Source organism: Hippocampus bargibanti, linkage group LG19 (assembly GCF_051943395.1).
Source record: "Hippocampus bargibanti isolate YZ-2025 linkage group LG19, ASM5194339v1, whole genome shotgun sequence".
NCBI classification, from domain to species: domain Eukaryota; kingdom Metazoa; phylum Chordata; class Actinopteri; order Syngnathiformes; family Syngnathidae; genus Hippocampus; species Hippocampus bargibanti.
The window spans coordinates 9,704,994-9,720,344 of NC_142752.1; the positions used below are offsets into that span (position 1 = coordinate 9,704,994).

Below are 15,351 nucleotides of genomic sequence, written 5' to 3' on the forward strand. Positions count from 1 at the left end.
GGCTCGTTTTTGTGTCACCGTCGGCACGAGGCGGACGGAGCTATGTCAATATTTTGGCAATTGCAGCCTTTCCTGACCTCCATTGGGTCAAGGCACCTACGTATTTAAATTACAAAAATTACAAAAACAGCATGACCACACTTACTGAAATGTATTAATATCCTTACAAATGACTCATAATTTACTTCAAACCTGGTCAGGCTCAGTTATTGTTCATGTATGTGCTAATCACGATATGTAGCTTCTGAAAAGATTTTATTTACTCCATATAATACATCAATGTAATAATACATCAATTTCAGTTGGTGATATGCAAAACCACGAAGCAATATTTTACTCATTTAATTTTATGAGAAGTTTAAAATGTCGATTGTGTGCTTAAAGGAAATGGGGGACGCTGGCTTAAAAACCGAACATGCCTCTTCAATTACTTTTTGTTTTTGTAATATGTAGACGTTTTCAGGAACATAACGTTTACAATTTTTCAGCATGAATTCACAGTAGTACGTCCGCCTGATTATTTGTGCAAATGCTGTTTATGCGAGGGAAAAGGTCTACGCGGTTGTGGTGTACAGTATGTGGGGCGGGGAGATGGTTACCATGGTTATTCTGCGGCTCATTCTGAGCTTTTGTGACGTCACCATTATCCCGTAAACGGCGGCCGCGGCCATAATCAGATGGCTAGCTCAGCTCACGTTTTCGACCATGCTCCCTATCGCCGTCCCTTCATCCGCACGATAAAGGAACCGTAGGAATGACGTGGTCGTCGAGAGGGGGACCATGGAGGTTCTTTCCAGGAGTTCCACCGGTGCAACCGAACGAGGTAATGCGGGTACGGGATCGCTGCTAAACTACCGCGGAGTAAACATGCTAGCTGGGATTCAGCACCGCATCGTATCTTTTCTGCCTTGCTGCTCTCTCATACATATCTGTTATTTGCAAACCGTACATCTCCGCTCTTGTCATCATTATGCTTTAGGCTGCAGTTAAAACCAGCTAAAGCTAGTTGCTAACCGCTGGCTTGCTCCAGATTTGAATGTCATGCACAATCAAGATAACCTCTCCGAAACACAATTTTTAAAATACATGAGTTAATGACACGAAGGTATGTCCGATGTATAACCTTACCCATCACCACTGCCGTTGTAAGCTAGTGTGGTTTAAGCAGTGATTTGATTGTTTGCAGTGATGGGTTGTTGCCACTGATGTCAGCTTGTGACTGCAGCAGAAAGCAATCACCATGAGTGGCGAGCATACAGACATCCTGTCAACGGCAGATGTGGTCAGAGACAGATGGAGAGTGGTAAGAGCTAACTAGAAGTACACCTTTACTTCTTATTTAAGCTTAACATACACTTTACAGGAATGATTTTCAACTGGTAGGTTGCTCGTTTACATATTTTATTATTAACTACCACTTGGGTTTATATTTGAATGCATGTTTTAAATGGGACCAAACAATTGCTATTAACATTTAATATGTGATTATTAAGGTGTTCTATGCATTTTTTTCTAAACAAACCAGCAATAAATTAATCTGTATTACAACACACCAGGAAATGTTCAATGCCCCTAACACCGTTTCGTTTGGCTCCAGCATGCCTGCGACCTGATGTAAAACATCTCTGCAGGTCAGAAAAATCGGTGGAGGTGGCTTCGGGGAGGTCTACGAGGTCCTGGACCTACAGAGCCAGGCCACCGTTGCCATGAAGGTGGAGTCTGCCACACACCCCAAACCGGTGCAGAGGACGGAGGCGGCTGTTTTGAGGAAGCTACAGGGTGAGTGATACTTTGCCGCGCAAACAAAAATCTACTTTCAATGCAAAAATCGTGTCAAAAAATTTGAAGTCAGTTGTTTATCCTCAGGTAGGAAAAAAAGAACGGTACATTAGTGCACAAGAGAACTCATTCGAGTTTTCAAGTAGAGAAATTGCTTCCAACATAATGCATATGAAGGAACTGTATGATGATTTGTTGCTTGGTATACGATATCTGTATAATATGTCAATAAAATACAAAATAAGGATATTGACATACATCATACTCTTAAAAAGAAGAACACTTTGACGGGTGTGATTAGTTTTTATTAATACACATCCCCATGTACACGGAAAGAGTCCAGGCCTTGAATGCAGCCCTCCAACTCTTTCTAATTAATTCTTTGTAATTTTTTTCAACAGGCAGGGATAATGTGTGCCGATTTGTCAGCGCTGGCCGAAACGAACGCTTCAACTATGTGGTCATGGAACTCCAGGTAGGCCCTTCACAAGGTTGCCATGAGTCACGCAAGACTTTAATACTAACATTGTATTTAAGGGGAGGAATCTGGCCGATCTGCGGAGAAGCAGGGCCCGTGGTACATTCTCAGTCTCGACGACTCTGCGACTCGGCAAGCAGATTTTACAGGGCATTGAAAGCATCCATTCCGTGGGCTTCCTTCACCGTGACATTAAACCTGTAAGACAACGCCTACACAAAATCGTTGACTGTATTTTTGTATTCCAAATGTCACTATGTATATTCACAGGCTAACTTTGCAATGGGAAGACTAGCAAGTACTTGCAGGTGCTGCTACATGCTGGACTTTGGTTTGGCCCGACAATACATGACCTCCAGCCATGAACTCCGTCCAGTAAGTGCACCCAAAACTGATTTGCAAGTTCACCTGTCAAAATAACATCTCTCGGATTCAAAATGTTTTCTTACAAAAATGCAAAAAGGAGTTTTAAATGTGCTCTGAACAACTTCTTTTCCAGCCTCGGTCTGTGGCTGGCTTCAGAGGAACTGTGCGATATGCTTCAATCAATACTCATAAAAATAAGGTGACTAGAAATGATCTTTGGTTACCTCCACCAGGGAGGCAGAAACTGTTCTATGGGATGTTCACCGCTGAAGGGAGTCTGAAAATTTAAAAAGGTTTAAGACAACAAAAGGGCAACTGGGACAAGATTAGCACTATTTAAAACAAATATGCATAGATTTAGAAAATAGTTTGTGGCAGGCTGTAAGCATTGCATAATTTAATGATGTATTTTTTTCCTCTGCAGGAAATTGGTCGTCATGACGATCTATGGTCCCTCTTCTACATGTTGGTTGAATTCATGTCTGGTCAACTCCCATGGAGGAAATTTAAAGACAAGGTACAGTATGCACATCTGCTAATGTACAATGCATTAGTTACCCTGCTAAAAAAAAATCGAGCATCAATGTGTCTCGATTGTGTTTTAATCTTCCTCTCCAACAGGAACAAGTCGGAAATTTAAAAGAAGCATACGACCACCGCCTCATGCTTAATCACTTACCATCAGAGTTTAACGCATTTCTGGATCACATCCTCAGCTTGGACTATTACACCAAGCCAGACTATGAGGTTGGACATGAGCACACGTTTGTATTATCATGTATGGTCCTCTCTCAACTGCCAAAATGCTGATGTGTGTGTTTCTACTCTCACCCTCCCCCCTTCCCTTGCTTCCCCCGTGACAGCTGCTGATGTCACTGTTTGACAGCTCTATGAAAAGCCACAATGTGCTGCACAATGATCCCTACGACTGGGAGAAATGCGACTCGGAGGACATGCTGACAGCAGCTGCGACGCCACCGACCGGCCAAGAGCTCACCCGCCTCACGCCAGCTCATTTGGGGTACACATGCACAGTCATGCTCTTGTTCTTCCTTCATCTTTTTTCCACTCTAGATTAAAAAAAAAAATCAAATTCTACACTTTCCTCTCCCTGTGAATGTTTCTCTCAAATCAGCTTGAGAGTGACCTTCCCTCTCTTTTTCTTTCCAAAGCATGGCCAATGCCTCAGTGCTGCCAGTGGAATTGCAAAGGGAGAACACAGAGGATGTCCTCATGCTCGGAGAGCGCTTCAGCGACGCAGACAACTGTCCCCCTATCACTCCTGCGTCCATTCCCTTAAGAGGCATATGGGATGAAATGGACCGCATTCAAACCCAGAAGCATGTCGAGCCGGTGATCAGGAAGGTCAGTTGCGTGCGCTGTCTGCGTTCTGTTTAAATGTCATCCTTTTGAAAAGGCATTCCTCAGAGTGGAGATTGAGTTGTCAAAAATTGCCATGGAGTCACCGCATAGGGCGACGGTTGAAATTCACCTCACTTGACACCCCCATCAGGCTACCGCTGAGTATTGTAGTGAGTGTCTTGTTGAACAATGTTATAGGTTAGTAGTTAAATGTTTATTTTAAAAATGAATAACTGCCGAACTGACTCTCAGCTCATCTACTCCAACATGAAAATCACAACGTTGCCATCTTGCTTTTTATTTATCTAGCTATCCAGCTGTCTGTCTATCTAGCTAGCTATCTATTTGCTATCTATTAGCTATCTATCTGGCTACCTGGCTATCTAGCTCGCTATATAGCTATCTAGCTATCTAGCTATTAGCTAGCTAAATTTCTATCTAGTTGAGTTGCTTCTGGGTTGAGTGAACACTGGCGCGCGTGGCTGCCACTGCTCACCCACAGAAAAACTTATCCAGTGACTGTAAAGTGACCTTGGGAGTTTTTAAAGGCGCTTATAAATGAAATATATTATTTATTATTATTTTAACAGCATGTGATGTGACCATTTCGCATAATACTGTAGTTGAGTTAGCTACAGTACCATATATTCCGGACTGTAGAGCGCACCTGTTTATAAGCCTCACCCAGTACATATTTAAAGGGAAAACCATTTTGTACATAGTTGTATTAAGTTCATCCTGTCTACTTGATATCTAATTTAAAACAGATTCTTATCTTACAGACAGTGTATTGTCGGTGTTCACATGTTTTGGCGTCTACTTCCGCCTTCCATTTTGTACATACATAAACCGCACTTGTCTATAAGCCACATGTGCCCATATTGAAACATGAGATTTTTATAAAGAAAGAGAGTATACAGAAAACGTTTTCAAAGTTTTAATAATATACCCTAACTTTTTTTTCTTCCAAAAAACGCCTGTAATGCGGCAGTAAAACAGCAAGCAATACGGTAGTAACACAGCCCTAACAGGGCTGGTTAAAAACATGCCAGTAAAAGTTACTGAGACACGGCAATAACACAACAGCAACACGTTAGCACTCGCTAACAGGGCTAGTTACAAAAACAAAGCATGTCACTGAGAGCTATCTACATCTTCCTCCTGTGCACTGTAACCATGGAAGTCCGATTGGAATAGCATCAGATATTCCTATACACGCTCTCACTCTCTCTTTCGTTGTCGCATTAAGCGTCACTTGCATCCTGCGGTAAAGTTACTCCCGAGCTTGTGCCGTCCTCGTCGTCACGCAGCAGACCGGCTTTTCGAAACCTGTTGGTGATGGTTGATTTTTTTTCACACAGCTCCACGCTGTTCGGATCCACTGACTGACTTGTGCAAAAGTTCTTCTTCGCATAGTTTTGGTAAACGATTTCTCGCCGCTGGTCATCCAAGCCTCCCATTCAACTCGGAGGTCAACTTTAAATGCACGATTCACATGCTAAATTACATTAAACTTGTGTTATCCTCGGCACATATATTCGCCCGATGTCACTCTTACCTTTAGTGCTCAAGCGCTCCTGTCAGCCGTTAGTAAAAATGCATAAATAGGCCGCATCAGTGTATAAGCTGCAGAATTAAAAGCTTTTGACAAAAAGTCACGGTTTAAAGTCCGGTTACCTTTTTTTTTCTCAGGTGGTGACTGAAGACGAGCACAGTCAGAACCAGGGCAACCAAAGCCCTGCTGGCTCAGCGCAAAGTTCCCCAAGGCGAGTACGATCCGAGACTCTGCACTTGGATCGAGCTGTGCCGTTGCTCCGGAAAATGCGTCAGAGTCAGAGTTTGGCGTTTGAAAGAAGACTTGCACCTGAACCCAAGCCTACTCTTGAGCGCTTCCTTGAGTCCTGGTTAGTGCTTCTATATCCCATACGTTGAACACTCATTTATTGCAGTTGAAATGTTGCAATCCCACATGAAAATCTTTGATATAAAGAAGCACATTTTTGACATACAGTGATACCTCTGCATACGAACGCTCCAGCTCACGGACTTTTTGTCTCACGAACATTAAATTCGCGAGCATATAGTCTCAGCTGACGAACTAGTTTTCGGCGGACGACCCAAACCACACGGCGCCATGGTGGTTGGAGGACAAGTTTTCAGCGGATGAACACCAAACCACACAGTCGAACAGCGCCACGGTGGCTGGCAGACTCGTTCTTGTCACCCCCTTTCTTTAAGTGCGGACGTGGTTTGCTATCGAGTGGAGTACTTTTGCTATTATGGGACTGAAAACGAGCCCACCAAAGGCTAGTGTTAAGCCGAAGAAGACACCAAAGAAAATAACGGCCGAGCAGAAGAAAGAGCTAATCGAAAAACACGAATGAGGGTGCGTTTGTGTGACTTAGCGTCCCAGTACCAGTGCGCCAAGTCGACCATTGCTACCATCCTTAAGAACAAGGAAGCTATTAAGGGTTTGTGTGGGGCTTTGGGTGTTGCTGTGTTGTCGAAGCAACGGTATCAGGCAATAGAATAGGTTGAAAAACTTCTGTTGATTTGGATTAACGAAAAGCCGCTAACAGGGGACATTGTGAGTGAAGGTATTATCGCAGAGAAAGCACGGCAACTTCACTCGGAGATCATCAAGAGGCAAGTACAGGTAAATAAAACGACTTTATCATACAGTACAGTTAATTTCTTTAACTACAATACAATAACACATTATACATAAAATAGCGTATATTTTGTGTAGTTTTAAAGTCAAAGTCAGCTTTATTGTCAAATATGCTAATATGCATAACATACAGCACAGATGAAATTACTGTTCTCTTGGACCCAGCGTGTAAGGCACTTATAATGACTTAACAAACATAATAAACATAAGGCTTATTTAGTAGAAAATTATGTTTTATGGGGACCTGAGAACTGATTATTTTCATTTTTAATGGTTTCTTATGGGAAATAAATGTTCGGCAGACGAACTTTTCGCCTTGCACACACTTTCTGGGAACCAATTAAGTTCGTGAGCTGAGGTATCACTGTACTTCTACCCCTTCTCACACCTTTAAAAATCATGAAAACAAACGTGAACTTTTTTAAAACTCACATTTCCTCAGATGCTTTGTAGCAATCAGAACAGATGTAGTCTAAAGCCACTTGGGTTATTGAGCTAATTTTTTTTTTTTTGTTTTTTTTTTTTTTGCGGTTAAACAAAATTAGTTCAATGAAAAATACAAAAGATTACCAACTCGTCTTATTGTCCAATGCAGACATGCACCATGATGTAACACAGGCTATTATTGATTTTTTTTTTTTTCATTAGTCGCGGCAAAACACCTCCTGTCCTTTCTCACATCGGGGAGAAAGCCTTGTCCGATGAACAATCTGGCACCGGTACAGCTGACCCGGAGGAAGGCGCCGTCAGCAGCGGTTTTGTCGCAGTCAACATCAGTCCTGTGGTCCAAGAGGGCGATTCCCAGGAATGGGTGGTACTGGAACTGGAGCAAGCCATCAAGCCTTCAATTGAAGCCCAGCGCAAGGATAAAACAAGCACTACGAACACTGTCGACAATGACAACCACCCGCCACAGGAAGGACCCTTTGGAGCAGCCAGTCCTCTTCTGTCATCGTGTTCTGTTGGGTCATGGTTACTTGGCCACAGGAGGCTGCCAGGGATGCTGGGGCAAATGCCCTCAGTCATCATGGGACGGCCTAACGTGGATCAGGTAAGCAGGATCAAGCCTATTGTGCACATTTTTCTACGGGTAACATTTTTTGGATCAGATTCAGCTCGAGATGTACCAATTTTCAGAAAGAATACAAGGATAATTTCTAAAGTCGAACATTGAGCTCGTAAGCCTTTACTTGCCATTTGGCGGCCTTCTATTTTTCCATTAACTCATTCACAATTTTTCAGAGGGGATTTTGTGAGCGTACAGAGGATTTGTGTAGAAAGTGATTTAAGTGTGAATACAAACTCCTCCAAATGAATTTTTAAAATAAATGATAAAAAACGAGTTATTAACTCATTCACTGCCAGATGGTGTGCAAAAATATGTCCACTCCAGTGCCAGGGTTTTGTCATTGTCACTTGAATTTCAGGACCCACAGAATATTGAGTTTTAGGACTACATAAACATTCAATACAGCATTAGAAACCTTAGACTCTTTTATTTCATCAGAAACAAATAGTTAAATTATATGGGTCTGGAGTTATATGAGCTTGAACTGGGGGCAGATGTACAAAAGGCAAATGCTGCCCTCCTCGTGGGAGGGAAAAACATTACCAGAGGTCTGACCAGCGCTTTATTGGGATCACCTCCGCAAGAAAAAACAAAATCCAAACAAATTCAAGAATGGCGCTCCACATCATACTTTTCAATTCCCGAATAAATTCGGGAATGGAAGTTAATTAGTTAATATTTGCGTGCCTACCTGTAATTGGAACTAATTAATGTGGACATTTTAGAAGATTACGTGAAGCTTTAGGCGTCTTAAGCGACCATTTGTATTTCTTAACTCATTAACTGCCAGACGTGCAAAAATGTGTCCCCTCCAGTGCCAGGGTTTTTGTCATTGTCACTTGAATTCCAAGACCCACAGAATATTGAGTTTTAGGACTACATAATCATTCAATACAGCATTAGAAACCATAGACTCTTATTTCATCAGAAAAAAATGTTAATTCCTAAATTATATGGGTCTGAGGTTATATGAGCTTCAAATGATGGCGGCTGTACAAAAAATAATAATAATAATAATAATACAGTAAAGTCTCGTTATATCGATATTCTCGGGAGTCTGAAAAAATATCAATATAACCGGACTATCGATATATCCGATCCTGCGGGCATGTAATTTTCTCCTTGAGTTCATAGAAATAGTATCGTAATAAGCAGTACTATTGATATAACCGATATCGATATAACAAGACTTTACTGTACATTCAATTTACAAGCGCCTTTCAAAACTCTCAAGGACACTTTACAGTCACAGGATAAGAAGAAAAATGTTTTTCTGCGGGTGAGCAGCAGCAGCCAGACGCGCTAGCGTTCACTCAACCCGGACGTAACGCACACATATTTAACTCAGAATTCTGACTTTGAACTCAAACTTCCGACTTTTCACTTAGAATTCTGATTTTTAACTCAAAATTCCGACTTTTAACTCAGAATACTGACTTTTAACTCAGAATTCCGAGAATTCTGACTTTTAACTCAGAATTCCGAGAATTCTGACTTTTAACTCAGAATTCCTACTTTTAACTCAGAATTCTGACTTTTAACTCAAAATGCTGACTTTTAACTCAGAATTCCGACTTTTAACTCAGAATTCGACTTTTAACTCAGAATTCGGATTTTTAACTCTGAAGTCCGATTATACAATGCAATACATACATATTGATTCATATAGCGCTTTAACAACAGCTGAAACTGGAATAAAGTGCTAACATGGAAAAAGAGGAAATGCTGCCCCCTTGTGGAAACCAAAAAACATTGCCATGCATCTGGTTTATCGGCACCCAACCATGAAAAAACAAAACCCGAATAAATTCGGGAATGGCACTCTACGCCATATTTTCAATTCATGAATGAATTAGTGAATGGCAGTGAATGATTTATTATTTGTAGTTCTTCTCCTTAGTATTTTAATAGTCCTGTATTAAGCTTTCCATTCATGCCCCTAATCACCATGTTGTTTTCAGTCTTCCAGCTACACACCGCAGTCTCCTGTGCTCGAAAAGAGTGACACCGTACCTCTTGAAGCCCCGTCCAGCAAATCCGATGAAGTCCCCGGACACATCCTAAGAGATAGCAAGAAGACGGATTTTGCCTCGTCGTCGAGTCCACTAAAAGGTTTGACTGGTCTCTTCACAAAAGACCCCGAGAGCGATTCTGGTCTGCCTGACTGCTCATCGGAGTTGAACCAGCAGGCACAAGCGATCTGTTCGCTCCTCGCTTCTTTAAGGCCCAAAGAATCTCCCTGCTCGCCAAAACTGAGCCGCATCCCAATACGAGACTCTTTCACTCCCCCGGACTCTCCGGGCAGGAACCTGCACAGGGAAAGGAGAAACCGCTGGAGCAGCCCTGTTCATGGCTCCCCCACCCACTCCCCTTCTCCATCGCTTTCCTGCGAAAACCTGCAGGTCACTATCCCCCGGGAACGCCTCTCCTCGGAGCGAGGCTCCAGGTCGGACTGCGCAGGGGAAGACCTTCTTTCTTTGTCCTCTTCATCAGGCAGTAAAAGTAAGATCCCACGACCCATGAGCGCCACCTTTGTTCCCGAGCAGCTCAGCACAAGACTGGTGCCTCACCCTCCTCCCGGGAAACCAACTACAGGCCCATGTGCCGAACACAGGTATGATGCAACCTGCACCCGCAATTGCCATCATGTTAAATTCAGAAACCAAAAATGTGGATGTTCAACAACACAATTTCAATTCAAAAATACATTAAGTAAGCAAGCAATGACATTGTCACAATTACTTTTTTAGTGCAAATACAGTGACCTCGGATTACGAACGCTTTAGCTCACAAACTTTTCGGTTTACGAACGTTAAATTCACGTGAATATAATCTTGGCATACAAACTATTTTTCGGGAAACACACGGAGCGCCACAATGAATGATGTGTCGTTCGCGAACGAGCCGCTTCTTGGAGCTTCTAACAAGGAGCTGAAAATGGCAGCCGGCTTTTTTTTTCTCTGGTCCCCGCCCCGAGTCTTCGGTTAAGACCGCACGTGATTGGTCAAGATCATTGGTAGAGGAGGGAGGAGACACATGCAGCAGGACACACGCAGCAGTGAGCGGGGGGAGGGTTCCAGAAACAAACACGCAAAAGGGAGACGATAGCTTGAAACAAAACAAACAAAAGTGAAAAGGTGACAACATTGATAGAAAACAGTGAAATTTGGACTCGTTTCAACTTTATTGACAGTTGAAAGGCAGAGTGTAGACTGCAAGGATAAAATATCCCATCAATCAGGATCCACAAATAACCTGCACAAGCCATCTGTATAATTTGAAGAGAACATACGAGCACGGGAACCAGCTATTAATGAGGTTTCTAGTGTGTCTGCCTGCACCTGTTGCTGGGACAATGTCACAACTTCTAAGATGTACAACCCAGAGCTCCTTGAGACACTTTATGCAAAAAGCTATCCATTACATCAAGGCATCAACGACCACAAAGTTAAATAAAACGACTTTATTACGACTGAATAAGGTATATTGTTTGTAGTTTTAAGGCTCATTTAGTTGAAAATTATGTTTTATGTATTTATACGATCTTATTTCTTTGGAGGCGGCGGCGCTTGCGAGTGCGCGCCAGCAGCACCAGCGACGCCGACTCCAACCAGTTGGCGCAGGACCGAGACACTCAGCTGGTCAGCCCACCTCCACCTCACCCTAGCGGGTCTCCCGTCCTGCAGCGCTCGCTGAGTTGCTCGCCGTCCCGCCAGGAGCCCCGCGACGGCAAGGCACCGCCGATGGGACGCAGCCGCTCCGGGTCCGCGACGCCACCTCCTCCTCCGGCCCCTCGACACAGCCCCTTGCCAGCCAAGTCATCCAGACAGAGTACGTTGGTCCCGCGCTCTGTTGGAAGAAGTTTGATCAAGGAGAGCAAAAGCTCAAGGAAACTGAAACGGTGATTCACAGGAAAGACAAATCGACACGTGTAAATACAGTATGTGCTCAAAGGAAATGTGTAATGTATGATATGTAAGAAAAAAGTGTATTTATTTGCTACATTAGCTCAAATTGATCCATGATCCACGCTGGAGTGACTTTGTGCCGACACTTGAGGATTACTTGATAAAACCGACGTGCAAAATGCAATTACCCTTTTTGATGCCATCCAATACTCATGTTTCACAATGTAGGGAGCATAGATGTGAATCCCAATTATTTGGGTGGACTTCCTGTTGAATTTCAAACTCTTTTCAACCGACACCATTTTTTTGTTCGTTTCCTAACTGACATCAGAATAACGTTTTATATCATCTAAAATACCCAAAACACACAGGCTGATATTTTTAGTCAAATGCAAAACACCAATAAAAATGACTGAAAGTGTCCAAAAACGACGAAACCGGAAATGGCCAGTTTCAGAAGGTCCCGCCCCCTTGTTCGTGACGTCACGCCAAGACATCTTGCCTTGCTCTAGAATCAAAACAATGGCTTCAAATTCTGAGAAGATGCTTTCTTATTACTCATCAAGTTATGAATATGATTCAAATAGTTCTGAAGAGGAAAGCATAAATGTTTGCAATCGATGAAAGGAGTCCTCCCATATCAATTGAAGCCGTCAAGGACAGCATGTAGTGTCCCAGAAAATGCAAAAGATGGCGCCAAAGCTCAGTTGGAAATGGGCTGATTTGTCTGCTGGGAATTTGTGACAGCGAATATCAAATAGTAGTCTTGGTGCAACACTCAATTCACCATCGCGTTATGTGTTTTCCTTCTAATTTCACCATCTACACGAAGTTTTCAGACCAAACAAAGTACCGCAAAATGCATTGTGACGCTTTCTCGGTCAGGGGGCGTTCCAAATGTGACGTCACGTAGGGGATTGTCATCAACTTGAAAAAAATACTTCCTAAAAATTCAGCGTGAGTCTTAAAACATAAAATATAGCTATATGTGGTGGAATCTTTGTAAAATACGTGCAGTAGAAGTCATTTGAAGTGATTTTACAAATTATGGACACAACTTGTCCGGAGGCGTCGGTTGTCCTTTAAGGCTTTCTCGTGTTGTTATGGCACAAATGACTCAATTTCATGTCTATCAGTGAACTAGGTTTTAATTATTTGTGCTGTGGCGAAATGAGATTTGGGGAGGTTGTGTTGAGCACCCCCCCCCCCCCCATTTTTGTTTTCATTTGACCAGGAGATCCTTGCAAGATCTGGGAGTTTTGTATATCCGTCATTCTTCTAAATATGCTTGAATGTTCAACATGCCATACCTGCTCATTGGAAAACAAATACAAATGACCCACTGCTAAAGTGGTCACCAAACAGTTGGCAGAATGTCAGTATACATCCAGCTGCAAAGTCAGAAAATGTGCCGTTCTGCCGGAAAGCCTCTGTTTAATAGTAACCACAAATAGTTTTACATTAGCACATTAGAATGTATTTATGCGCACAGTAGCACAGTCATTCTTCACGATTGTAAATGCACATGAGTCCGTTTAGTTTTTAGTTTTCTTTTTATTCATTTGTCATTAGCATATGTAACTGAATTTTTACCAAGATGCATTTGATCATGAAAATACATATCCACAAGCAAAAAAAAAGTCTTGTTATTGATCGCAGCCTTGGAATCAGCGGCATATTTGTTTGAGGACCTTGTTCATGCCAATACAGCAAGAGTTTTGTCCATCTCCTGTATCGGGTATGGTTGTGCTATGAGTTCTAGAAGAGGGAGGCAGTCTGTCGAGGGTCCACTGGCAACACACTGATGGAGTCCTCCGCCTTTCCGCACAGCATGCAAAGCATTGTGTACTCCTGAATGACACAATACGAATACACAAATGAGAATGAGCAAAAAAAAGCAAGGCTAAAAAAACCTGGAAAGGAACATACAAAGTAACTACAATAAAATTCCTCTAAGCATGATACAGTACATTTTCCGATGCGGTACAATCTGTACTTTTCCTCTTATAGTTTGCCTCATTTGGGTCATGGGTGAGTTGCAGCCAACACTCTCATCCAAACTAGCATTCGCATCTCGGACAATTTAGTAATACAGTATAATTAACCATCATGCTTTCCAGGGCTCGCCTCGAAAAAGCACATGCATGTTGACAGACATTGCAATATGTGTACGTTAGTATGTGTGGGTGATGGGGGGTGTCACTGCAATGTTGATTTTAATCTCCACTGTTAGATGCTCATGAAATTAATAGTCTCATAGAACAAAGAACATTTCACTGTAATTTACCTGATATTCATCAACAACAGAGAATGTGTATTCATGCCTGGCGATGATGTGGTCACAGTTTTTACAAACATCTAGGGGGAGAAAAAAAATTGTGGGAACACTATGAAAGTAACATGTGATATGTACTGTGAGGGCTTCAAATTATTTGTTTGTACATGTGTGCATTACTTTACAAGATGGTAAGAGCAAAGTATCAGGGGAAGGAAATGAAATGGATAACGGGATAAAAGGAAAATGCATTAAATGTATCACAACGATTTACGGTCGTAAGTGACAATCTCCTCTCCATCATCATCCTCTGTGTCTTTATTACAGATCAACACGAAGTCCCTGTGATGACATTTGGCACAGCCAAGGTAGTTCACAAGATATGAGCCATTCTCGAGACATGTGCTTCCCTGCGCAGAAAAAAAAACCCAAAATGTTTCGTGTAAAGTATTATAAACATCTGAATCAAGATGTGGGTGTTCTTTACTAATCCCAAATTGTTCAGTTAGTATATACAACATCCGAATTTAAACGTACCCGGTCGGGATATTCTTTTTGCACACAGCCGTTGCACATTATTACTTATTGAAAAAAAGATGATGATTTATTATGAAAAAAGACAGTCATGAAATGTTCCATCCAAATGTGTCTTCCGTAAACAACGGATGATAGTTTAGCATAGCATTACTGCATAGGGTACGTGATACTGGAAGTACTACACCAATAGAAGATGTACTTCCGGATTGAAATGTCCAGATTGTATGTCTTTGCAAGAAAAAAAAATGATTAAAAACGTTACACTGTTTAAAAATCTCAAATTTAACACTTTGATTCCATTGTTTCTTCGTTTTTTTATTTATTTAATGTCGAAAAAGGTGTGCCGTTTGTCCCAGGGCGATTAGTAGTGACGTCTTCAACATGGCGGCTTCGTAGCGATGCGTGTCTACGAGCGTGTGAACATTCATGTACAATTTATATCTTCTATTGATATTTTCATAGAACATAAAATACTCCGGTAAGTGAAATTGTTTTAGTCTCTCCTGTTTTTGTCGACGAATGTCGGGTGTTGCGTACACAACACACGAATCGGAAGTTTTTTTGTTGATGTTCGTTGGTTTGTTCTTTAATTTTTGTTAAGAATTACTCACAATGAGCATTGTTTGTCTATCTTTTATGACGACATTTCTTAATATCCCCACTCCTCTTTCTGTCATTCAAGCTACTCAACAAATTTTTGGCCTGCACGCGTGGTCGACGTGTCGAATTCAAATGAATACTGTACCACGATTGATATTTAGAACATAAATGATCATGTTTCTCCATGAAATTGAATGCATATTTTCCCTACGAGGCTATTTTTGTCACAGTGATCTCCCAAAGCCATTTTGGATCAGTTGTGCTGGCCGATGTAAATGTGTCTAATGAGCATTGCGACTGTTTCTA

General features: G+C 41.9%; 2 protein-coding genes across 2 annotated transcripts; one reads left to right on the forward strand and one right to left on the reverse strand.

Annotated features, from left to right (window-relative positions):
- Positions 1-626: 626 nt before the first annotated feature.
- ttbk2b (tau tubulin kinase 2b) lies at positions 627-13,031 on the forward strand. Its single transcript, XM_089021470.1, has 15 exons — positions 627-823; positions 1,187-1,303; positions 1,632-1,779; positions 2,181-2,254; positions 2,317-2,457; positions 2,528-2,632; positions 2,757-2,822; positions 3,048-3,140; positions 3,245-3,370; positions 3,487-3,644; positions 3,796-3,988; positions 5,678-5,889; positions 7,305-7,707; positions 9,687-10,339; positions 11,285-13,031. The coding sequence occupies exons 2-15, from the start codon at positions 1,241-1,243 to the stop codon at positions 11,628-11,630; spliced, it is 2,781 nt and encodes a 926-aa protein (XP_088877596.1). The 5' UTR covers positions 627-823; positions 1,187-1,240; the 3' UTR covers positions 11,631-13,031.
- A 136-nt stretch (positions 13,032-13,167) lies between these two features.
- churc1 (churchill domain containing 1) lies at positions 13,168-14,611 on the reverse strand. Its single transcript, XM_089021475.1, has 4 exons — positions 14,446-14,611; positions 14,183-14,318; positions 13,921-13,991; positions 13,168-13,484 (listed from the first exon to the last, which is right to left on the reverse strand). The coding sequence occupies exons 1-4, from the start codon at positions 14,482-14,484 to the stop codon at positions 13,392-13,394; spliced, it is 339 nt and encodes a 112-aa protein (XP_088877601.1). The 5' UTR covers positions 14,485-14,611; the 3' UTR covers positions 13,168-13,391.
- Positions 14,612-15,351: the final 740 nt, after the last annotated feature.

Coding starts and splice junctions, on each gene's coding strand:
- ttbk2b (XM_089021470.1), top strand. CDS start 1,241: ATGAGTGGCGAGCATACAGACATCCTGTCAACGGCAGATGTGGTCAGA. Junction 1,780..2,180: donor TGTTTTGAGGAAGCTACAGG/GTGAGTGATACT, acceptor TTTTTTCAACAG/GCAGGGATAATGTGTGCCGA. Junction 10,340..11,284: donor GGCCCATGTGCCGAACACAG/GTATGATGCAAC, acceptor ATTTCTTTGGAG/GCGGCGGCGCTTGCGAGTGC.
- churc1 (XM_089021475.1), bottom strand. CDS start 14,484: ATGTGCAACGGCTGTGTGCAAAAAGAATATCCCGACCGG. Junction 14,319..14,445: donor AAAAAGAATATCCCGACCGG/GTACGTTTAAAT, acceptor TTTTCTGCGCAG/GGAAGCACATGTCTCGAGAA. Junction 13,485..13,920: donor CTGTTGTTGATGAATATCAG/GTAAATTACAGT, acceptor TGTGTCATTCAG/GAGTACACAATGCTTTGCAT.